The sequence below is a fragment of the Stegostoma tigrinum genome, chromosome 35, assembly GCF_030684315.1.
Source record: "Stegostoma tigrinum isolate sSteTig4 chromosome 35, sSteTig4.hap1, whole genome shotgun sequence".
NCBI lineage: Eukaryota > Metazoa > Chordata > Chondrichthyes > Orectolobiformes > Stegostomatidae > Stegostoma > Stegostoma tigrinum.
This window is the reverse complement of record NC_081388.1, coordinates 10980111-11005093: the sequence shown is the minus strand read 5'-3', so window position 1 is coordinate 11005093 and position 24983 is coordinate 10980111. Positions and strand designations below refer to the sequence as shown.

General features: G+C 44.3%; 1 protein-coding gene across 1 annotated transcript in view; it reads left to right on the top strand.

The window, feature by feature from the left end:
- Positions 1 to 24983, top strand: part of LOC125447398 (adhesion G protein-coupled receptor E2-like) — a 51413-nt gene that overhangs the window by 7248 nt on the left and 19182 nt on the right. Inside the window, exons 5-17 of the mRNA XM_059640005.1 lie at positions 1132 to 1290; positions 1960 to 2094; positions 3991 to 4149; positions 4819 to 4953; positions 6850 to 7008; positions 7678 to 7812; positions 11055 to 11174; positions 12229 to 12317; positions 14035 to 14133; positions 18007 to 18184; positions 19630 to 19746; positions 22248 to 22450; positions 23127 to 23297. Of these exons, the coding sequence (XP_059495988.1) occupies positions 1132 to 1290; positions 1960 to 2094; positions 3991 to 4149; positions 4819 to 4953; positions 6850 to 7008; positions 7678 to 7812; positions 11055 to 11174; positions 12229 to 12317; positions 14035 to 14133; positions 18007 to 18184; positions 19630 to 19746; positions 22248 to 22450; positions 23127 to 23297 (1859 nt within the window). The remainder of the gene's footprint in view (positions 1 to 1131; positions 1291 to 1959; positions 2095 to 3990; positions 4150 to 4818; positions 4954 to 6849; positions 7009 to 7677; positions 7813 to 11054; positions 11175 to 12228; positions 12318 to 14034; positions 14134 to 18006; positions 18185 to 19629; positions 19747 to 22247; positions 22451 to 23126; positions 23298 to 24983) is intronic.

Sequence of the window (24983 nt, the reverse complement as noted above, 5' to 3'; positions counted from 1 at the left end):
GAAACAGACCCTTCGGCCCAACAAGTCCACACCATCTCTTGGAGCATCCCACCCACACCCATCCCCCCTAACCCACATACCCCTGAACACTACGGGCAATTTAGTATGGCCAATCCACCTAGCCTGCACATCTTTGGACTGTGGGAGGAAACCGGAGCACCCGGAGAAAACCCACGCAGACACGGGGAGAATGTGCAAACTCCGCACAGTTACCCGAGGCTAGAATTGAACCCGGGTCCCTGGCGCTGTGAGGCTGCAGTGCTAACCACTGAGCCACCGTGCCGCCCCAATTATGATCCTAACTGATTTAATCTCTCCTTATATATCAGTCCAACCATCATGGGAGTCAGCTCACTGCACTGCCTCCATAGCCAGACCATCCCTATTCAGATGAGGAGACCAAAACTGCACACAGATACAAGGCGACAGACTTTGTTCAGAAGTTCCTGCGTGATATGCCCCCGAATTTTCTTCATGGCTGCATGGCTGTCAAAGGCCTGTGCGCAGAAATCAGTATGATGATCGTTCTTGACCGTTTTGAATGACAGAGCATACTTGATGGCCAATTCCTGCTCCTGTTCTCTGTGATACAATTATCAAGGTGCATGAGATGGATTTTTGATCAATAAGGGTGACATGGCTCAGTGGTTAGCTCTGCTGCCTCACAGTGCCAGGGGCCTGGGTTCAATTCCCCCTTCGGCAACTGTCTGTGTGGAGTTTGCACATTCTCCACGTGCCTGCGTAGGTTACCTCCAGGTGCTTCAGTTTCCTCGCACAGTCCAAAGATGTGTGGGCGAGGTGGATCGGCCTTGCTAAATTGCCCATATTGTTCAGGGATGTGTAGATTAGGTGGGTCTGAGAAATGGGTCTGGGTGGGATGCTATGAGGGTCGGTGGTGGTTTTGTTGGGCCGTAGGACCTGATTCCACACTGTAGTGATTCTCTTCTATGGAAAATAGTTGAGGGTTATGAGGAACTGACAGGAAAGTGGAGTGAAGGCCACATACAGGTCAGCTATTGAAGGGTAGAGTAGACATGAGTGGCGGAGTAACTTGCACATGCTCCTATATCTTTGGTTCTAATTTTAGCAAAATAGTGATCCAGCTATTGACAAACATCACTGTTTACACAGATATCGATGAGTGTACATCGTCACCGTGTGATTCATCCGCAAAATGTCGCAACTTACGGGGAAGCTATGAGTGTTACTGTGATAATGGGCTTATCACCATTCCTGGGAGCTCTGGAATTGCGACAATTTGTCAAGAGCGTAAAGAGCATAATCTTACAGGTGACTAAACAGGGGCACTAATTTCTTGTTTATGATAAGGTTATCTCTTCTTCAGGATGATCCTGGACTGCAGAGGAATTAGAGTCTAACCTCCAAGTCAAATCCAAGTGACAAATGGTAGGAACAAACAGTAGTACAGCTCAGGAACAGCCCTTTGTTTCACCAAGACTGTGTCCACTCATGATGTCTTTCTAGACTAAAAACCTTTTGCATATACATGGTCCATATCCTTCTACTCTCTTGCCCATTCATGTATCTGTCAAGATATCTCTTGAACGCTGCAATTGTACCTACCTCCACCATCTCCTTTAGCAGAACATTCAGAAGTACCTGCATGGCTTGCTGCCTAATTTTCTTAATGGCTGCTTGGCTGTCCAAGATCTGTGCGTGGAACATAGGAGGATGATAATTCATGATCATATTGAATGATAGAGTATACTTAAATGGCTGTATGGCCTACTCCTGCTGTCTCTGTTTTCGATATTCAAGGTGCATGCAATGGATTTTGATCAGAAAAAGTGGAGTGAAGGCCATATACAGATCAGCTATTGAATGGTGTCGTAGCCTTGAGGGGCTGAGTCACCTTCTCATGCTCCTATATAGCATATTAGGTTATAATTCAAGCAAAACAGTGATCCAGCCGTGAATAAACATGACTGTTTTACACAGATATTGATGAGTGTAAGTCGTCACCGTGTGATCCACCCTCATTATGTCGCAACTTAACTGGGAGCTATGAGTGTTACTGTGGTAAAGGGTTTACCCCCAGTCCTGGGAGCTCCGGCAATGCAACAACTTGTAAAGGTAAGGAGGATAATATTACAAGCAGTTAAACGGGGCAGTAATCTCTTGTTTATGATAATGTTATCAGTTCACCAGGATGGTCATGGACTCCAAAAGAACCAGCTATTGATGTCCAAGTCAAAGCTAGGAGAAAAATTGTAAGGATAATTTAAAAAAAAACAAGAACAAAGAATAATACAGCACAGGGACAGGCCCTTTGGCCCACCAAGACTGTGCAACACATGATGTCTTTCTTAACTGGAAACCTTTTGCCCCTACATACTTTGAATTCCCCTTTGATATTATGTCCACCTCCACAAACTCCTCTGGCAGTGCATTCCTGGCGGTTACCACCCTCTGTTTAAAAAAAAACCTGTCTCACACCTCCTTTAAACTTTCCCCCTTTTATCTTAAACCCATGTCTCCTGGTAATTAGGTGTAGAGTTGGATGAACACAGCAGGCTAAGCAGCATTAGTGGAGCAGGAAAGCTGACAATTTGGGTCAGCTCTGATAATGTTTAGAAGGGTCCTGACCTGAAACATCAGCTTTCCTGCTCCTCTGATGCTGCTTGTCCTGCTGTGTTCATCCAACTCTACACCTAATTACCAGAAGACATGGGTTTAAGAGAAAAGGGGGAAAGTTTAAAGGAGGTGTGAGACAGATTTTTTTTTAAACGGAGGGTGGTAACAGCCAGGAATGGACTGCCAGAGGAGTTTGTGGAGATGCCCCCTTCATTCATCTAAACTCCACCAATTATTAGATTAGATTAGATTCCCTACAGTGTGGAAACAGACCCTTCGGCCCAACAAGTCCACACCATCTCTTGGAGCATCCCACCCACACCCATCCCCCCTAACCCACATACCCCTGAACACTACGGGCAATTTAGTATGGCCAATCCACCTAGCCTGCACATCTTTGGACTGTGGGAGGAAACCGGAGCACCCGGAGAAAACCCACGCAGACACGGGGAGAATGTGCAAACTCCGCACAGTTACCCGAGGCTAGAATTGAACCCGGGTCCCTGGCGCTGTGAGGCTGCAGTGCTAACCACTGAGCCACCGTGCCGCCCCAATTATGATCCTAACTGATTTAATCTCTCCTTATATATCAGTCCAACCATCATGGGAGTCAGCTCACTGCACTGCCTCCATAGCCAGACCATCCCTATTCAGATGAGGAGACCAAAACTGCACACAGATACAAGGCGACAGACTTTGTTCAGAAGTTCCTGCGTGATATGCCCCCGAATTTTCTTCATGGCTGCATGGCTGTCAAAGGCCTGTGCGCAGAAATCAGTATGATGATCGTTCTTGACCGTTTTGAATGACAGAGCATACTTGATGGCCAATTCCTGCTCCTGTTCTCTGTGATACAATTATCAAGGTGCATGAGATGGATTTTTGATCAATAAGGGTGACATGGCTCAGTGGTTAGCTCTGCTGCCTCACAGTGCCAGGGGCGTGGGTTCAATTCCCCCTTCGGCAACTGTCTGTGTGGAGTTTGCACATTCTCCACGTGCCTGCGTAGGTTACCTCCAGGTGCTTCAGTTTCCTCGCACAGTCCAAAGATGTGTGGGCGAGGTGGATCGGCCTTGCTAAATTGCCCATATTGTTCAGGGATGTGTAGATTAGGTGGGTCTGAGAAATGGGTCTGGGTGGGATGCTATGAGGGTCGGTGGTGGTTTTGTTGGGCCGTAGGACCTGATTCCACACTGTAGTGATTCTCTTCTATGGAAAATAGTTGAGGGTTATGAGGAACTGACAGGAAAGTGGAGTGAAGGCCACATACAGGTCAGCTATTGAAGGGTAGAGTAGACATGAGTGGCGGAGTAACTTGCACATGCTCCTATATCTTTGGTTCTAATTTTAGCAAAATAGTGATCCAGCTATTGACAAACATCACTGTTTACACAGATATCGATGAGTGTACATCGTCACCGTGTGATTCATCCGCAAAATGTCGCAACTTACGGGGAAGCTATGAGTGTTACTGTGATAATGGGCTTATCACCATTCCTGGGAGCTCTGGAATTGCGACAATTTGTCAAGAGCGTAAAGAGCATAATCTTACAGGTGACTAAACAGGGGCACTAATTTCTTGTTTATGATAAGGTTATCTCTTCTTCAGGATGATCCTGGACTGCAGAGGAATTAGAGTCTAACCTCCAAGTCAAATCCAAGTGACAAATGGTAGGAACAAACAGTAGTACAGCTCAGGAACAGCCCTTTGTTTCACCAAGACTGTGTCCACTCATGATGTCTTTCTAGACTAAAAACCTTTTGCATATACATGGTCCATATCCTTCTACTCTCTTGCCCATTCATGTATCTGTCAAGATATCTCTTGAACGCTGCAATTGTACCTACCTCCACCATCTCCTTTAGCAGAACATTCAGAAGTACCTGCATGGCTTGCTGCCTAATTTTCTTAATGGCTGCTTGGCTGTCCAAGATCTGTGCGTGGAACATAGGAGGATGATAATTCATGATCATATTGAATGATAGAGTATACTTAAATGGCTGTATGGCCTACTCCTGCTGTCTCTGTTTTCGATATTCAAGGTGCATGCAATGGATTTTGATCAGAAAAAGTGGAGTGAAGGCCATATACAGATCAGCTATTGAATGGTGTCGTAGCCTTGAGGGGCTGAGTCACCTTCTCATGCTCCTATATAGCATATTAGGTTATAATTCAAGCAAAACAGTGATCCAGCCGTGAATAAACATGACTGTTTTACACAGATATTGATGAGTGTAAGTCGTCACCGTGTGATCCACCCTCATTATGTCGCAACTTAATTGGGAGCTATGAGTGTTACTGTGGTAAAGGGTTTACCCCCAGTCCTGGGAGCTCCGGCAATGCAACAACTTGTAAAGGTAAGGAGGATAATATTACAAGCAGTTAAACGGGGCAGTAATCTCTTGTTTATGATAATGTTATCAGTTCACCAGGATGGTCATGGACTCCAAAAGAACCAGCTATTGATGTCCAAGTCAAAGCTAGGAGAAAAATTGTAAGGATAATTTAAAAAAAAACAAGAACAAAGAATAATACAGCACAGGGACAGGCCCTTTGGCCCACCAAGACTGTGCAACACATGATGTCTTTCTTAACTGGAAACCTTTTGCCCCTACATACTTTGAATTCCCCTTTGATATTATGTCCACCTCCACAAACTCCTCTGGCAGTGCATTCCTGGCGGTTACCACCCTCTGTTTAAAAAAAAACCTGTCTCACACCTCCTTTAAACTTTCCCCCTTTTATCTTAAACCCATGTCTCCTGGTAATTAGGTGTAGAGTTGGATGAACACAGCAGGCTAAGCAGCATTAGTGGAGCAGGAAAGCTGACAATTTGGGTCAGCTCTGATAATGTTTAGAAGGGTCCTGACCTGAAACATCAGCTTTCCTGCTCCTCTGATGCTGCTTGTCCTGCTGTGTTCATCCAACTCTACACCTAATTACCAGAAGACATGGGTTTAAGAGAAAAGGGGGAAAGTTTAAAGGAGGTGTGAGACAGATTTTTTTTTAAACGGAGGGTGGTAACAGCCAGGAATGGACTGCCAGAGGAGTTTGTGGAGATGCCCCCTTCATTCATCTAAACTCCACCAATTATTAGATTAGATTAGATTCCCTACAGTGTGGAAACAGACCCTTCGGCCCAACAAGTCCACACCATCTCTTGGAGCATCCCACCCACACCCATCCCCCCTAACCCACATACCCCTGAACACTACGGGCAATTTAGTATGGCCAATCCACCTAGCCTGCACATCTTTGGACTGTGGGAGGAAACCGGAGCACCCGGAGAAAACCCACGCAGACACGGGGAGAATGTGCAAACTCCGCACAGTTACCCGAGGCTAGAATTGAACCCGGGTCCCTGGCGCTGTGAGGCTGCAGTGCTAACCACTGAGCCACCGTGCCGCCCCAATTATGATCCTAACTGATTTAATCTCTCCTTATATATCAGTCCAACCATCATGGGAGTCAGCTCACTGCACTGCCTCCATAGCCAGACCATCCCTATTCAGATGAGGAGACCAAAACTGCACACAGATACAAGGCGACAGACTTTGTTCAGAAGTTCCTGCGTGATATGCCCCCGAATTTTCTTCATGGCTGCATGGCTGTCAAAGGCCTGTGCGCAGAAATCAGTATGATGATCGTTCTTGACCGTTTTGAATGACAGAGCATACTTGATGGCCAATTCCTGCTCCTGTTCTCTGTGATACAATTATCAAGGTGCATGAGATGGATTTTTGATCAATAAGGGTGACATGGCTCAGTGGTTAGCTCTGCTGCCTCACAGTGCCAGGGGCGTGGGTTCAATTCCCCCTTCGGCAACTGTCTGTGTGGAGTTTGCACATTCTCCACGTGCCTGCGTAGGTTACCTCCAGGTGCTTCAGTTTCCTCGCACAGTCCAAAGATGTGTGGGCGAGGTGGATCGGCCTTGCTAAATTGCCCATATTGTTCAGGGATGTGTAGATTAGGTGGGTCTGAGAAATGGGTCTGGGTGGGATGCTATGAGGGTCGGTGGTGGTTTTGTTGGGCCGTAGGACCTGATTCCACACTGTAGTGATTCTCTTCTATGGAAAATAGTTGAGGGTTATGAGGAACTGACAGGAAAGTGGAGTGAAGGCCACATACAGGTCAGCTATTGAAGGGTAGAGTAGACATGAGTGGCGGAGTAACTTGCACATGCTCCTATATCTTTGGTTCTAATTTTAGCAAAATAGTGATCCAGCTATTGACAAACATCACTGTTTACACAGATATCGATGAGTGTACATCGTCACCGTGTGATTCATCCGCAAAATGTCGCAACTTACGGGGAAGCTATGAGTGTTACTGTGATAATGGGCTTATCACCATTCCTGGGAGCTCTGGAATTGCGACAATTTGTCAAGAGCGTAAAGAGCATAATCTTACAGGTGACTAAACAGGGGCACTAATTTCTTGTTTATGATAAGGTTATCTCTTCTTCAGGATGATCCTGGACTGCAGAGGAATTAGAGTCTAACCTCCAAGTCAAATCCAAGTGACAAATGGTAGGAACAAACAGTAGTACAGCTCAGGAACAGCCCTTTGTTTCACCAAGACTGTGTCCACTCATGATGTCTTTCTAGACTAAAAACCTTTTGCATATACATGGTCCATATCCTTCTACTCTCTTGCCCATTCATGTATCTGTCAAGATATCTCTTGAACGCTGCAATTGTACCTACCTCCACCATCTCCTTTAGCAGAACATTCAGAAGTACCTGCATGGCTTGCTGCCTAATTTTCTTAATGGCTGCTTGGCTGTCCAAGATCTGTGCGTGGAACATAGGAGGATGATAATTCATGATCATATTGAATGATAGAGTATATTTAAATGGCTGTATGGCCTACTCCTGCTGTCTCTGTTTTCGATATTCAAGGTGCATGCAATGGATTTTGATCAGAAAAAGTGGAGTGAAGGCCATATACAGATCAGCTATTGAATGGTGTCGTAGCCTTGAGGGGCTGAGTCACCTTCTCATGCTCCTATATAGCATATTAGGTTATAATTCAAGCAAAACAGTGATCCAGCCGTGAATAAACATGACTGTTTTACACAGATATTGATGAGTGTAAGTCGTCACCGTGTGATCCACCCTCATTATGTCGCAACTTAACTGGGAGCTATGAGTGTTACTGTGGTAAAGGGTTTACCCCCAGTCCTGGGAGCTCCGGCAATGCAACAACTTGTAAAGGTAAGGAGGATAATATTACAAGCAGTTAAACGGGGCAGTAATCTCTTGTTTATGATAATGTTATCAGTTCACCAGGATGGTCATGGACTCCAAAAGAACCAGCTATTGATGTCCAAGTCAAAGCTAGGAGAAAAATTGTAAGGATAATTTAAAAAAAAACAAGAACAAAGAATAATACAGCACAGGGACAGGCCCTTTGGCCCACCAAGACTGTGCAACACATGATGTCTTTCTTAACTGGAAACCTTTTGCCCCTACATACTTTGAATTCCCCTTTGATATTATGTCCACCTCCACAAACTCCTCTGGCAGTGCATTCCTGGCGGTTACCACCCTCTGTTTAAAAAAAAACCTGTCTCACACCTCCTTTAAACTTTCCCCCTTTTATCTTAAACCCATGTCTCCTGGTAATTAGGTGTAGAGTTGGATGAACACAGCAGGCTAAGCAGCATTAGTGGAGCAGGAAAGCTGACAATTTGGGTCAGCTCTGATAATGTTTAGAAGGGTCCTGACCTGAAACATCAGCTTTCCTGCTCCTCTGATGCTGCTTGTCCTGCTGTGTTCATCCAACTCTACACCTAATTACCAGAAGACATGGGTTTAAGAGAAAAGGGGGAAAGTTTAAAGGAGGTGTGAGACAGATTTTTTTTTAAACGGAGGGTGGTAACAGCCAGGAATGGACTGCCAGAGGAGTTTGTGGAGATGCCCCCTTCATTCATCTAAACTCCACCAATTATTAGATTAGATTAGATTCCCTACAGTGTGGAAACAGACCCTTCGGCCCAACAAGTCCACACCATCTCTTGGAGCATCCCACCCACACCCATCCCCCCTAACCCACATACCCCTGAACACTACGGGCAATTTAGTATGGCCAATCCACCTAGCCTGCACATCTTTGGACTGTGGGAGGAAACCGGAGCACCCGGAGAAAACCCACGCAGACACGGGGAGAATGTGCAAACTCCGCACAGTTACCCGAGGCTAGAATTGAACCCGGGTCCCTGGCGCTGTGAGGCTGCAGTGCTAACCACTGAGCCACCGTGCCGCCCCAATTATGATCCTAACTGATTTAATCTCTCCTTATATATCAGTCCAACCATCATGGGAGTCAGCTCACTGCACTGCCTCCATAGCCAGACCATCCCTATTCAGATGAGGAGACCAAAACTGCACACAGATACAAGGCGACAGACTTTGTTCAGAAGTTCCTGCGTGATATGCCCCCGAATTTTCTTCATGGCTGCATGGCTGTCAAAGGCCTGTGCGCAGAAATCAGTATGATGATCGTTCTTGACCGTTTTGAATGACAGAGCATACTTGATGGCCAATTCCTGCTCCTGTTCTCTGTGATACAATTATCAAGGTGCATGAGATGGATTTTTGATCAATAAGGGTGACATGGCTCAGTGGTTAGCTCTGCTGCCTCACAGTGCCAGGGGCCTGGGTTCAATTCCCCCTTCGGCAACTGTCTGTGTGGAGTTTGCACATTCTCCCCGTGCCTGCGTAGGTTACCTCCAGGTGCTTTGGCTTTTGCCTTGTATATTTCTTGATAAATTCCAAAGACATTAAGAATGCAAGGAAACAAAATGTTGTCGCGCAAGGATGGACATTTTGACACAGGGGTTGAGTGAGATCATTATTAAGGATTTCCTAGGTTCAGTAGTTTCCACAGGGCCTAAACCTGTGCATATAGTGCCAGTGAAGGACTGGAGAATGGTTCCAGGATCCGAATATACCAGGTCGAAGCTGGAAGGCTTCGAGACCATTTCTAAACTTGGTGGGCTCTTGACCACAGCCCTCATTATAAGCATTGTTCACTGAAATCAGACGAACTGCTGTTGCCTCTGCTGGAATTTAAGTCTGGATACAGGGTCAAAATGCTGAGCTCTGTGACTTCTAAAGAGTAGGCTGTCTGTGGGCAAAGAAGAATACCATTCAGCCCCAGAAAATCACCCACTTTCAATGAGATCATGGTTGATCTGTATCTGAACTCCAACTAGCTCCCTCTATTTCATGACCTTTCATAGCCCTGGCTAATGGATTTGGTGCCCTTTGTGATGAAGGATGTACTTGCCTTGAACACAACACACTGGAATTTCACTGGGTGCCACCTGAGAGGAGGAGTTGAGCCATGATGAGAAGCTCAGTAATTTGGGACTAAACATTGAAGTTTGGAAGCTAATAAAAACTAATAATTAGCTTATTAATCCTTTGAAACCTCCCCAATCATTCCCCAAAGGAGAGAACCTGTGTATGAAGGGAGGTGAAAATAAGTGATCAAGCCAGAACACGCCGACAGGCGGTCTAATTGTTCCATTAGAGCACGATACCATAAGTGCAGTATCTGACATTTGAACTATCAGTGCCATAGACAATGTGTTAGGTATTCAGTGCTTCCACTGTCAGCCCATTATCAGTGCCATGGACACAGGCTACGAAATGCACAGCAGCAGCTCAACAAAATTTTGTCGACACACCTCCCATACCCAGGTGAACGAGAACATCAGACTGTTGAAATTACTACTGCAATTTTCCAGAAAGTTGTGATTGGATCTAGAACTGAAGCCAATATGTGCACACTTTTAAAGACATTTACCTATTCAGATACACTTTACAAACAGGCACCTCCTAATGTAACAACCACTCCACTCTTCTACTCTGTTCTTTCATGAAGTGACACAAGTGAATCCCAGATAATAAACTTGCATACAAGGAGATACAATGAAACTAAGTGTACCACTTGCAAATTGCCCTCTGAGCTGTACACCATCCTGACTTGGAAATATATCACGCTTCCTTCTGTGTTAACTGGGACACAATCCAGCTTCGGTTGGGGGTCAGCTCAAACCTAGAGGATGCATATATGTAATAGTTATTCAGAAACCTCATGAAGAATTAAGGAGAAACCAAGTTAGCAAAACAGTTGTAACAATGTGGAACTTGCTACAACATGGAAAAGTTGAACATCGATGTATGAGGTAGATGAGTACATGGGGGAGAAAGGAATAGACAGATATGTTGATGCGGTGAGACAGTGTTGGAGGAGGCTGCTCGTGTAGCATCAAGACCACCAACCATCTAATGGACCAAATGGCCATTTTCCATGCTGCAAATGCAGTGTAATGTAGATTATTAACACCATGTTACCAGGCTTTGGTCAACTGGGAGTCTGTGTAGTCCATGTTTGTTCAGTCAAGCTCTGGAGCAGTTGCTATGATCTCTTTCCCTCTTCCCTTCAGATGTGGACGAGTGTGAGGATGAAGATGTGTGTGGCAAGAATGCAACCTGTGTTAACTCCTTTGGGAGTTACCATTGTATCTGTCAGCCAGTTGCAGAACAGACAGGAAAGACCTGCACAGGTAAAGGCAATGATTAAAACACACACCTGCATGGAAGTGATTATTGGCCCTGGAGGTTTGGGTGGGCTTCTTGGTGAGGGGTAGGTGTGTGGTTGTCAGTCTACATAAATGGGAGTCGAAATTAGGCTGGGCCCATTACTTGGCCAAGACTCCTAATGCACAGGCAGCTCCCTGATGGACCTTGGATACCTGAGGCCTAGGGAATTGGGCCTGAGGTTACTTTCTGGCCCATCCTGAGGAATTTTGGGAACAGGCAATGACTGTGAGGTCAGTTCCAGGGAAGACAGGGCCTGAAAAGGCAATGGTAGAAATTTTAGGATATCAGAAAGCTTGTGGAGCCGAAATTAAATTGAATTCATCTTTCATTGCTAATTGCCAAGAATCACAAGATCAACCCTGCAGTGATTGGACTCCAGTGGAACTCATTGATGAGATCCTGAATTGGGTATGTTAATCTGGGCCATTAGGGAGCACTGGGTGACCAAAAGAAATGGGCAATTCAGAATCTGTTTACTTGAGGGACTGACTGTGAACTGGCTGGTTACAGCCAGTGTACTGTGCACATGTAAATAATGGGTGACTTGGTGACACGGTGCAGGCTTTTGTGCAGTTATTTCAGATTCTGTGGAGGAAATTTTATTCATGGGGTCTTCCCACATGTGCTAAGCCCCTCTTTGACAAAATTACAGGGCCTAAAGGAGGCCTAAAACCTGATTTCCATTCACCTATAATTCGAGCTAACCTGTCAGCAGACTTGTTAGTATTGTGAATGTCAGTTTAGCTCATTTATTATCATTCTGAGTCAGAAGGGTATTGGTATGAAACACCATGCCAAGATTTGAGAGTGTAAGCTCAACCATTTCTCCCCATCAAACCCCAGTCCTGTGCTGAGGGAATGCTGCATTGTTGGAGGAACATGCTTTAGTTGAGATTTCTAAACTCGGCTGCATCTCCCCAGTCATGTGGTCATCAGAAATCTGTAGTAGGAAGACGACATGAGTTTTGAACTAGGCATTAACTTTGAAAGATGTTTTAACAACTCTAATTTTTACAGTGCAACCGCTCAACTGTCCCAACCCAGAAAAGCCAAACAATTCCACCCTCTCACAGTGTGGTGGGAAGCATTCACAAACTCTCAAACAGGTATGTGACCCATACTGTTCCATTTTCAAACTGACACCTCAAACGGTCCTGATGTTTAATGGGGTCCATTTCTTTGTATGCTTGAGTTTTGATTGAACATGAGCTTGGATTTGAAATAGCTGCCGATGGTTGTAATGGTCACAGGTATTGATTGTTAGTAGGTTTAAATTTTCTTGACCATAAGCTCAGCTTTCAAATGAGATGTCAAACCCAGATCCCATGTGCCTTCATGGGTAGAACTAAGATCACAGTGGCACTCCTGTGGAAAAAGCACGAAGGAGCTTCCAGTAATGTCCAAGTCAAGATTTAGTCCTCAATATGAAATTATAAGTGGTTTATCTCATAATTTTCTAATGACTTGGCATTGCTGTTTGTGTGAACTGCCTTAGTGAAAGTTGAGTGACACTTTTCCTACTTACAACTGTAAGAAAATCAATGTCATGGACAAGATAAGAGTGACTGACCTTGACATAAAGCCCATAGTTGACCAGGTTTGGCATCAAGGAGCTCATATAATATTCAGGACCATTCATGACTCCTCAGTTACTGAACCAATCTGTGTCCATCATTCAGTATTGTGTTTATATGTGTGGCAAGTTGTATTCACACTTTACAAGTGACAGGCAATGACTGTCTCCAGCAAGTCTGAACATGACATTCAATGGCATAACCATTGCTGTGTCCCCCAATATCAATGTCCTGGGGATTACCATTGACCAGAAATTGAATTGGACCAGTTGTATAAGTATAGGGGCTACCAAAGCAGATCAATCCAGCAGTGAGTAGCTCATCTTATGACTCTCCAAATCCTAGAGACTGTCTACAAAACACAAGTCGTGTATGTGGTGGAATACGCTTCACTTGCCTGGATGAGTGTCACTCCAACAGCACTCAAGAAGCTGCATAGCATTCAGGATAAAGCAGCCTACACCATCCATCCAGCACCATCAACATTCTCACCCTCCACCAGTGACTCACAGTGGGAGTACAGTATCCGATTAACAAGATACACTGCAGCACCTCACCAGGGCTCCCATGGCAGCACCTGGGAAAATTGTCACCTCTAGGACAAGGGCAGCTAATGCCTAGAGAACATCAGCAATCTCCAGGCCATGCACCATCCTGACTTGGAGTTATATCACCGTTCCCTTGCTGTAACTGATTCCGAATCCTGCAACTCCCTGCACACTTTCCCCATGAAGAGCACTCCAGGTGCCCCCTACACAGGATGGACTGCAAGAAATCAAGAAAGAAGTTCGCCATCACCTTCTGGGAGCAATTAGGAATGGGCAGTGACTAATAAATACTGTCCTAACCAGTCACACCCATTTCCCATGAACAGATACATTTTTCAAAAATTAATTACAAAGAGTTTTTAAATGTCCAAAGGGAATGAAGGGTGTGATATCATTTTCAGTCTCTGTTTCTTTATTCAGGAGATGCTTGCTCACACATCCCATGCCAACAAGGTTCCCCAGTACTGATGACATTAACTCCCATGGAATAGAACCAGACATAACTGTCTGGTACAATCCCAGCGTCACCACGGGTGACACAAGCAATGCCATGTCCCTTATTTCCAGACGATACAGAGTCGATTCTCCAGGCTTTTGCTCTCGGGACTGTTATTTTGGTGTATTTTCTAGTTTGACTTGCTCAGTATTAGTTATCAATGAGAAGGGGTGTTTTTTAACTATTGCCTTGTTCCACTATCTAGACAAACTCGGAGGGTATTGGGTCTTGTTCTGCAATGGAAGCAGCTCACAAATTACTTAACAAAGTCTGTCAGAATTTCAGCGTCACAGGGGATCTCCAGGTAAGGAATTATAGGCCCAGTGTTTTTATTTACTCTAAAAGTGACATGGTTCTGGTGCAGAGTGTTCGACTCTACAAAGCCAGTCAGTGAAGAATAGACCTACATTTATTTACAGAATGTAACAGTACAAGCATGTACCTCCAAACTCAATCATCTATAGTGATAATGGGAACTGCAGATGCTGGAGAATCCAAGATAATAAAATGTGAGGTGGGTCTAGGCCTGAAACGTCAGCTTTTGTGCTCCTGAGATGCTGCTGGGCCTGCTGTGTTCATCCAGCCTCACATTTTATTATCAACCATCTATAGCTTCATTGAATGTCTCATGAATTTTTTAAAGTTTTTTTTAAATTAATCTATTTTTCCAATCAACTTGTTCGAAGGTGTTATTGTACACCTCTGAAGCATGTGGGTCTTGAGACAGGTTTCCTCAGTCCAGTGGCCAGGACACTATCACTGCTTGGCATGATGGACCTTGAATATCTTTTTATTTGGACAATTTGTGACCCCAGTTAATGCCTCCATTAGCATATAATTAAGCACAATTGTTAGCAATTAATTTAAAGGATTAGATTTTGTTGAGTTAATCTGATACACCAGATTTACATGTGTACTAAAATATGGATAACATGAGTTAAAACCTTAGTACTAGGATTGTGCCTGACTTTAATTTCAGCCTATAGCAAGCAGGAGTGGGTTATTTGCTAGACCTGCCAGACAGAGGTGCTTATGTTCACTTGGGGTTTTGCAAATTTCCTTACTAACTGTAATTATTTGATGGCAGACAGCTGACATTCCCATATCTAGGTATAGTCTTTTATGAGAGTAAAAACTAATGCAGGAGTAAGAGGAAATGAGAGTCACCACTATCTCTGCAACTTCCATTGCCCCAATTCTCCAAGGTATTTGTGTTGATCAGATTCTAGCCTCTTATGCATTTCTGAGTTCAATGGCTCCATCATCACCTTCTGCTTTGGAATACCATGTATTCATTAGCTTTTCTACCTTCATCATTTCCATTAAATCATAAAAATATAGAAACAGAAGAGGGTCATTCAGCTCATTGGGCCTCTTCCATCATTCAATAAGAGCAGGGACAATTTGGTTTTGATCACTTTCTTGCCTGTCTCCCAAGCTTTGGCTTCCCTGTTGCTCAAAAATAAAATTCAGCCATCAGGGTGTTCAATAGCCCAACCTCAACTCTGTCTGTGAAACAGAATTCTGAAGATTAATAACTCTCTGACAGAAAAGGTCCCCCTTGTTGATGTCTGAAATGAAAACCCATCTTGTGGAACTGTGCTCCCTAATTCTCGATTCCTCTGTGAGGAAAAGTATTCTCTGCGCATCCATCCTGTAAAGCCTGTTCAGAACATAATGTTACAATAAGATCCCCTCTCGTTCTCCTAAACTGCAATGAGTCTAAGTCCAAAAGTGCTTAAACTTTCCTCATAAGATAACCACTTTCTCCCAGGAATCAGATGAGTGAACATTCTTTGAACTACTTCTGATGCCAGTAATATCCCCTCCATAAAATTTTAATTTAAGGTGAGCTGAGGGCTGGCACGGTGGCTCAGTGGTTAGCACTGCTGCCTCACTGCACCAGGGACCTGTTTAGTTCCACCTTTGGATGACTTTCTGTGTGGAGTTTGCACATTCTCCGCATGTCTGCATGGATTTTATCTGGGTGCTCTGGTTTTCTCTTACAGTCCAAAGGTATGCAGGCTTGGTGGATTGACCATCGTAAATTGCCCATAGTGTTCAGGGATTGGGTGGGTTATAGGGACATGGGTCTAGGTGGGATACTTTGAGAGTCTGTGTGGACTTGTTGGGCTGAAGGGCCTGTTTCCACACTGTCGAGATCTATGAGTTCTATGAGATGCATTCACACAAATGGCCATAGCACTGTTGCAAGACTTTTCTGTTTTTATCCTTCATCCCCACTGATGTTAAGGCTAACACTCTATTTACCTTCTTAATTACTTGCTGAACCGTCTTGCATATAGAACATGAGAGTTGAACACACAGAAGGGTCAAAGATAATGAAACATTAATTCTTTATTTCATTGGCATCAAGTTATGACAAAAGTGATTAGAAATTAAGGTTAAATGAGGATGTATTTACATGGAATGAAGCCTATGGTTTATGATGAGTTGAGAAACCCTTTGTATGTCCGCTCCTTCCCATTTAGTCCTCCCCCCAGAAAGACTCCTTTTTTTCCAGAGAGTATCTGTTTGACCATTCTAGATGCCTGCTCTCATTGTCACCTGCAGCTGGAGGCCCTGGCGCAAGTGCTTGAGCTCCCCTGCTCAGCACCCTTCCTCAGCATCACCACCTGCTGCTGGAGGTTCCATTTCAGTGACATCTTGTAATTCATGTACAAGCGGACTGAGATCGCTGTGTGCAGCAGCACCCTTTGATGTTTCTCTACTTAAATGATGTTCTGAATTTTTACTCTTTCTGCCAACATGGGGAACTTCATATTCTACCACATTACTGTCCATCTAAAATTTTTTTTTGCTAGTTGCCTTGACCAATCTGTATCCATTTGCAGACTCTTTGCATCCTCTTCAACTTGCTTACCCATTTCTTTTATTGTTTCATTGAGAGTAGATATTATTGGCAAGCCCAGTACTTGTTGCTTTTATTCAATTGCCTTTGAACTGAGGCCATTTCATAGGTGATACAGACTCAATGTTCTGAAAGGCCTCTTCTGTCCTGTTTGATTCAAGGGACAATTAAGAGTCAAGCTCATGACTGTGGGCCTGGAGTCATGTACTAGTCAGACCAGGTGAAGATGGCAGGGCTTCTTCCCTAAAAGGTATTAATGAACATGCTCAACCTTTACAACATGAGGTAATGATTTCATGTGGTCCCCCTCTTTGAAACACACCTTAAAATCGATCTCTTTGACCAAGCCTTTTGTCATCATGTGACTAGTATGACTTGATATTGTAATTTTTTAATCCTTCGGTTGTGATAGTCTACTTGCTTTGGGGAAAGAACCCTATGTTTAATGTGAGGCTGATGGCCCCTTCATGACCTCCCTCTTCTGAAGAGAAACTGGATCTTCCAATCTGAATATGGGTTTGATATGCCAAGGATGTTCTTATTTGATGGGTGTATAGCATCCTGTCATTGTGTAGCTTGTAGGGACCCATAAGACCTCCCTGCAGTAGTGGACTAAGCACTGTATAAAGCTTGTGTAAATATGACCATTGTAAAGGTAGGAGCATTCAACTCACAGACTGTAAATTGGGCAGGGTCTGAGTGATGTGTGTCAGTGGTAAAACAGCATGGGTCACACGTGATTGTAGACGCACAGCAATGGGATTGAGGCTGAACTCCAATCTGGAATGGACTTGGGAAGCCACTCAGTTCAAAGGCAACAAGTGGTAGTAATTTGCCATGAGGACAAGGCAAAAGGTCGGCACCTGGGCACAGAACCAGCCCAGGTATGGTGGGCTGATTGGCCTCCTTTGGCACTGTTACAATTCTGTGATTGTGAAAACACTTATTTTGGCTGTTTCTGTTTCATTTCAAAGTTTCTTTTTGTGAATTGCAGTTCACCGTTGTTGTGGCATGTTACAACAACTAGTAAGAGTCAGGGGCATTAACCTTATTTATTGAGGCAGATAATTGGCAATCACAGGAGGAGGTGGTAGAAAGCAGCAACAGGGAAGGGAGAAAACAGGAGCGGAAAGAAAGATTCCAAGACAAACACCGTGACAGGGGTGTGAGAAAAGGAGGTGAAAAAGCAAAAAGAAATTGAGGAGGAAACGGTTCATAGAGGAAAGGAATGAGAGAAAATGAATATAAAAAAGCAGACAAAACAGGCCCATGAGTTCAAGAAGCCATTTCTTTTTCTACCCTTAGGCTGTCACAAACTTGACAAATGGTTTCCTCAATAGGAATTCACGGCTGCAGAACATGACGACCAGTCAGCGGTTAAATGTCGTAGCGACCATCTTGGATCTTGTGGAGAATACAGCAATGGCTATCGCTTTGACTTTGCCCAGAGGAGAAACAAAGTCAATCTCAGCAGACTCTTTTGGTAAAATATTACTCAGTAGAAATACTAACATTCTAGATGTCGAGTGGACATTTAATCAAAGAGAAGGTTATTATTTATGGTTTTATAGCCTGCCCTTTCTGAGCCAATTGGCACTTTATGATTGAGCACAGATATCAATTAAAATGGTGACATCTGATCAATAATTTCAAACAATATTTCCTATAATTGTTTTAACGAACATGTAGAAACATTATTGTCAATGATGATGTGTCATAGAGTGGAGAAAGTTCCTGGATCGTGTTCAATTATCACATTTCCAGAGAAACACTGCTAATGAAATTGATATCTGTCTGTGTTACTGCTTCTGTACATAAGGCCATTAGATATCAGAGCACTTATATCTTATCTCTTAACCGTCAAACCCTTTACTATTCAACCCTCATCTCAGTGCTGAAAGTTCATCCCTTCACTCCAAGGCTGTGTACTTGGGCCGCCTCCTGGTTGATTATCTTCTCCACATCCACTCTATATCCAGGCCTCTCAGTATTCTGTAAGTTTCAATGAGATCCTCCCTCATCCTTCCAAATCCAAAAGTATCAGTTGTTCAGACGTGGTTGTTTCTGTTTGCTGTGCTGCGCTGCGCTGTGCCTCAACATTTGCGCAATCTCCTCTGGGCCTCAGTGGGTTATTTTAATGCGTGTCAGTCAGAAGATTGGGGGTTCATGTCCGATTCTGGAGGCTTCATGCTCAGGATCGAGGCAGGCAATCCCACAGCAGTTCTGAGGGAGCATACACTGCCAGAGGGACTGTCTTTCACATCGGACATGAAGTCGAGATTCTTTGGGATTAAGTGACTGCTGCCCAATTGCAGAATCACATTGAACAGTAGATGTTTTGTTTTGGATTTTGCAATTGAAGCCTGGTTGGTTGGGGTCTATATCTGGCCTGTTTTCATCAACTGAAGGAACATCCTGTTTGATTCAGTCAGATGTTTGCTGAAATGTATAGTCAACATGCACTGACCCTGAAATTCATACATAACACTTTCAGTTGTCTGCTGGTGGAATGTCCTGAGTGTGCTCATAGCTATGCCAACTAACCATTGTAAAATGTAGTCAGTCGAGCTGGCTTGTTTACTGCCATGAATGGCAACATGCATCAATGCCTAGGGACTCATTTCCCAGAAACAAAAAAGAATGTTTGACAAATACAGACTTTGCTGGAGAAACTCAGTAGATTTGGCAGCATTCTGTGAAGTGATAAAGAGTTTATGCTTCAAATCCGAGATGAGTCTTCTTCAGAAACAATGAGATTGATGTCTCGGACAAGTGCAGAAAGGCAAGCCAGGGATGCTCTGTGTATTTAGGTAAGCTCAGAACGAATCATCGAGTAACATCAGAGACAAGTAAACCTGTGAGAGAGAAAGAGGCAAGACAGTTTCAATCGGCACTGCATTCTTCACAAAGTCTTATCTTTACTTTTAGCTGCCCAGATCCAAGTATCTGGTAATCAAAGTTTACCAGACGACTTGGTAAGAATCGAGATCTGGAATAACACCATGGAGATAAACTGGAGAACAGTCATGGGAGCAAAGAACTCTGGTAAGTGTTTAGTTTCTTTTGCATCCAAATTTGTATTTTCCAATATTCTGTGTTAAGAAATGCTTCTCCTCGCCTCCTTCTTTCCTTCCACCCTCTCCCTCTCCCTCTTCTTCTCCCTCTCCATCTCTTTCTCTCCCCATCGCTTCCTCTTCCCTCACTCATTCCTCCCTTTTTGTGTTGATATTATTGCAATGAAGGTGTCTGCCTTATTAAAAAAAAACAAGAAAATAGGTCTGTACTCCAGAAGAATGAGCAGTGATCTTTCTGAAATGTACAGGATTCTGAGAGATGCTGATACTAGACAGATGCTGAAAAGATGTTTCCCATTGTGGGGGCAATCTAGAACTTAAAAGTAAAGTAGTAACAGCCCTACCAGACCTCAGGGCTTTTCTCCCATTAGAGAGAGGTGACTGGTGGAGTTTTAAATTGAGAGCCACCACACCTGAGGTGAGGGGAGAGATTGAGAATGAGGGACCTTCATGATTTGTTGAAAGATGGCTGCTGAGTTGGCCAATCCAGCCAGAACTTGTCTGCTGTGTCGCTGTTCTTCTTTTCTTATTTTTCTACTCTTTTTCTTCCTCTTCGTGTTTGTTTTCTTTTCTTCTTCTCCTTCATCTTTTCTTCCGTTTGACTCCCGGCCTGTGGCAAGGAGCAACGAACCCTGGCCTGCAGTGAGCGATGATCCTGGTCTCCGCCGACAATTCCTGACTTCTGGCAAGGAACGATCCCTGGCCTCCAGTGATGATTCCGTGCATCCAGCGAGCAACTATTCCCGGCTTCCAATGATGATTCCCAGCCTACTGCAGTAGCATCTCATTGTGGCTTCTTGGCTTTGCACAACCGCCTTCTGGAGTGGAGTCCTCTGGGTATCTGGGGCGGCTTCCTGGCACTGGTGTGTCGACCACCCGACCTGACCTCCCAGCCTTGTGCAGCTACCTCCCAGCACGGCGTGGTGATCTCCTGGCCTGGCACCACAGCGTCCTCCTGGTGTGATGTGGATACCATCCAGTTTCCTGCAGCAGCCTCCCGGCATGTCACCAGCATGGTGTAGAGCCGGGGCCTGGTAGATGCTAAGTGCCAGCATGGTCTGCTGTACAGAGCTCATTTCTCTAATACTGGACATTTTATTTTGTAACAAATCTTGTAACAAAAGAAGCTTTGCCTAGGTTCTTTTGTATCTAAGTTTGTGCTGTAATTGGCGATCATTAAACTTTTCAATTTATTCATTGGGTATATGTGACAATAAAGGCGATTCTGTTCTATTCTGTTACTCTGCTGGTGCAGAAATTGAACCCATGCTGTTGATATCACTCTGCATCCAACTGACTGAGAAATGCAGTGGCCTAGTGAATTAATACTGGACTGTTAATCCAGATATGCGGGTAATGTCCTGGGGACCAGGGTTGAAATCCCGCCATGACAGATGGTGGAATTTGACTCCAATAGATATCTGGAATTAAAAATCTGACGGTGACTGTAAATCTATTATTGATTGTTGGGACAAACTTATATGCTTCATTAATGTCCTATAAGCAAGGAAGCTGTTCTCTGGTCTACATGTGAATCCAGATCTATAGCAGTGTGTGGTTGACCCTTAACTGCCCTCAGAGCAATTAGAGATGGGTAATAAATGCTGACCTAGTCAGCGACACCCTGATCCCGTGATTGAATAAAGAAAATCTCAGCGGACTAACCCTGATAATCTAGACCTAGGGCCCGCAGGTCTCCCACTGAAGAGGGAGCTGAGGAGGAGCCTCTTTTCTCTCAGAGGCTCATTAGACCTTAGAATTCCCTGCCCCAATGAGCAAGGACAGAGTTTTGATCGTACGGGTCATGGTGGGAGTGGGGGTGGAGACAGGAAGGAAAGTGGCATTAAGATCACAGTCAGGTCAGCTGCGATTCTCTTGAATGGATTATTCTCTGGATCATTTCCAATGCCACAAAACTATCCATGAGTGTGAGAGTAGAAGGCTAGAGCAGTTAAATACATGGCCCATTATCTTATTGCTACTTGTTGAAAGTTCCACACAAACTTTGGCTGCTATCATTCTCGTGACTATTCTTCAAAAGAATTGACTGTGGGGCGTTTTTGAAAATCCTGTGATCATGAAATGCCCTATATAATTGCAAGTTCACAAATATGCCCATGAGTTCTTGTAGCAACAAGTCAATACTAGTACAAATCTTCCCACCTCTTCCCATGCAGTACAAATTGGTGTTTCCTCTGAGGTTTGGTATTCCTGCAGTTCTGTCCTGATGAGTGCAAGCCAGAACGCTTTGAACATTTGTCTTTTTTCAGCTTCTGTGCTGTTAAATTACTCACATTTTTTAATGAGTTTTAAAAATTGCCTTTCTTTCATATTTGGAACCATTCTACAACGTATCATTGGAATAGATTCAATGAGCTGTAGAATTGGACTTATACCAAGATCAACTACTGTTGCCACACTGTTTCAGATGACTTGACACTGATCAAAGTCCAAATCGCTTTGCTCCACCAGACTTTGCTGCAGTTGCCTTCTTTGTATTCAGCGACATGGAATCCCTTTTGACCAGCGAGATCCGTAAAGATGGGGTGAAGCAATTGGAGGCAACTGAAGGAACAAGCTGGTTAAACTCAAAAGTGGTAACTGCCAGAATCAGTAACAAAGCAGCCAGTCGTGGACTGACAGAAATGGTCAATTTTACACTGAAATTCAACCAGGTTTGTAAGGAAGACTGAGGCTTTTCGTGCAAATGGAGTTGTAGTGGTCCAAGATGAAGGATTGGACAGCGTAGAGAGTTTTTTTTTAACTCTGTATCTAACCCCGTGGTGCCCTGGAAATGTTTGATGGGCCAGAGGAGGCTTTACTCTGTGCCGAAGCCTATGCTGTCCCTAGCCTGGGACTGTCTGCTGGAGACAGCGTAGAGGGGCTTTACTTTCTGTTTACTTTTAATTTTAAAGACTACAGGACACCTTATTTTCCATTCTAAAGAGTAGAGGGATCTTTACGTTGTTCCTAACCCCACACTGTACCTTTCGAGGAGTATTTGATGGGGACAGTGCATAGGGAGCTTTACTTTCGTTTTAATAGAGTGGAGGGAGATTTGCTCTATATCTAATTCTGCTCTGTCCCTGTCCTGGGACGGTTTGATGGGGATAGGGTAAAGAGTGTTTTACTCTGTATCTAACCCTGTATTATATCTGACCCCAGACCCTTTGATGGGGACTGTGTAGAGGAAGATTTTGCAAATGTTGCTTTTATAATTGTATGAAATATACTGTTGCATCTTAAGTTCATATGTACTGATTGTTCTGTTCTGGTGTGGTACAGGGAGGTGTAAATATTTGTATCTGTGGTAGGTGCAGGCTGTGTAACAAGGTTTGTTCCTTCACGCAGGATACCAACGATCATGAGAAGGCCAAATGCGTTTATTTGAAGATAACAGACGGGGGAAGTTTCTGGTCCCCTGAGGGCTGCTTCCTGATTGGTTCCAGTGGAAGCTCCGTAATGTGCCAATGTGACCATCTGACGAGCTTTGCTATTTTAATGTCTCCGATTGAGATTGAGGTAAAACATCATTCAAACTCCAGTCAAAGTGGGAAGTAAATCCAAATAGGAAACAGAAAGGTGTACCAGCCAGAAAGCAGAGACTGACAGAATGAAACAGTTAGGAATCAGACACACAAGAAAGAGATTAGATGAAGCTGCAGAGTCAGAATAACACGAAAGATTGTCAGCGAGCTGGAAATTGACTCCATTAATGATTATGAGTAATTTAGAGAGTGAGCCCACAGGCCCCTGAAACACCAAATAGAATATCCTTTATTGTCAGATATATTCAAATGTAAAATACAGTGAGAAGTGTCAGTAAATGGCACCAAAGTTAGTGATGTAGTAGACAGTGAAGAAGGTTATCTTCGGGGACAAAAATAGAAGGTGCTGGAAAAGCTGAGCAGGTCTGGCAGCATCTGTGAAGAGAAATCAAACTTAACATTTCGGGTCCAGTGATCCTTCCTCAGAACTGATGCCGGGAAAATGTTGGTTTATATGCAGAAGATAGGGTTTGGGAATGGGTAAGGAATAAACGACAGGTGGGGATGGAGCCCAAAGTGAGAAGAACAGTTGAACAGCTAAAGGAGTTGATAACAATCTAGCTAGGAATAGCTGTTAATGGGACTGATAATGGCTAACAACAGAGGTAGTGTTTAATGCCAGACTATGTGATAACAAGGCGTGGTGTATGGGGTAGGGGGCTAGGACATGGGAGAGTTCAGCCTAAAATTATTGAATTCAGTATTGAGTCCAGAGGGCTGCAGGGCCTCCAAGCCGCAAATGAGTTGTCTTGTTCCCAGCTTGCACTGAGCTTTGCTGGAATACTACAGCAAGCCTGATTCAGAGATGTTGGCCAGGGAACGGGATGGTGTACTAAAGTGGCACCTCAGGCTCTTTTTTTGCAGGCAGAATGTAGATGTTCTGTGATGCAGTCACCCAGTCAAAGCTTTAGTTCCCAATGTAGAAGAGACCACATTGTGAGCAGCGAATGCAATAAATTAGATTGTGGGAAGTGTAGGTAAAGTGCTGCTTCACTTGGAAGCTATGTTTGGGCCCTTGGATACTGAGGAGGGAGGATGTAAATGGGGAAGTGTTACACCTTCGGCGATTGCAGTGGAAGATGCCATGCGGCTGTGGGGTGTGTTGAAATTGAAAGAGGAATGGACGAGGAGTGGACCAGAGTTTCCCAGAGGGAACAGTTCCTGCTGAAGGTGGACAAGGGAGGGGAGTATTTGTCTGGTGGTGGCATCTTGTAGGATATGACAGAAATGGCAGCTGATGAACTTCTGCGTATAAATGTTGGTGGGATGGAAGGTAAGGACAAGGGAACCCTATCACTGTTGCTGGAGAGAAGAGAGGGGTGAGGATGGGTGTGCGGGAGATGGTTTAGGCCCAGTTGAAGCCTCTGTCCACAGTGGTGCTGGGGAATCCTCCGTTGAGGAAGAAAGTGGGTATTCCACAGACTCCCTTGTCAAAGCTGGCCTCATCAGAACATATGCGACAGAGACGGAGGAACTGAGAGAGTGGAATGGTGTCTTTATGGGAAGCAGGATGTGAGGATGTATAATCCAGGTAACTTTGGGAGTCAGTGGGTTTACAGTGGATACTTGTGGCCAGTTTATCCGCGGAAATGGAAACACAGATGTTGAGGAAGGGAAGGGAGAAGTCAGAGCTAGACCGGCTGAATGTGAGGGCAAGGTG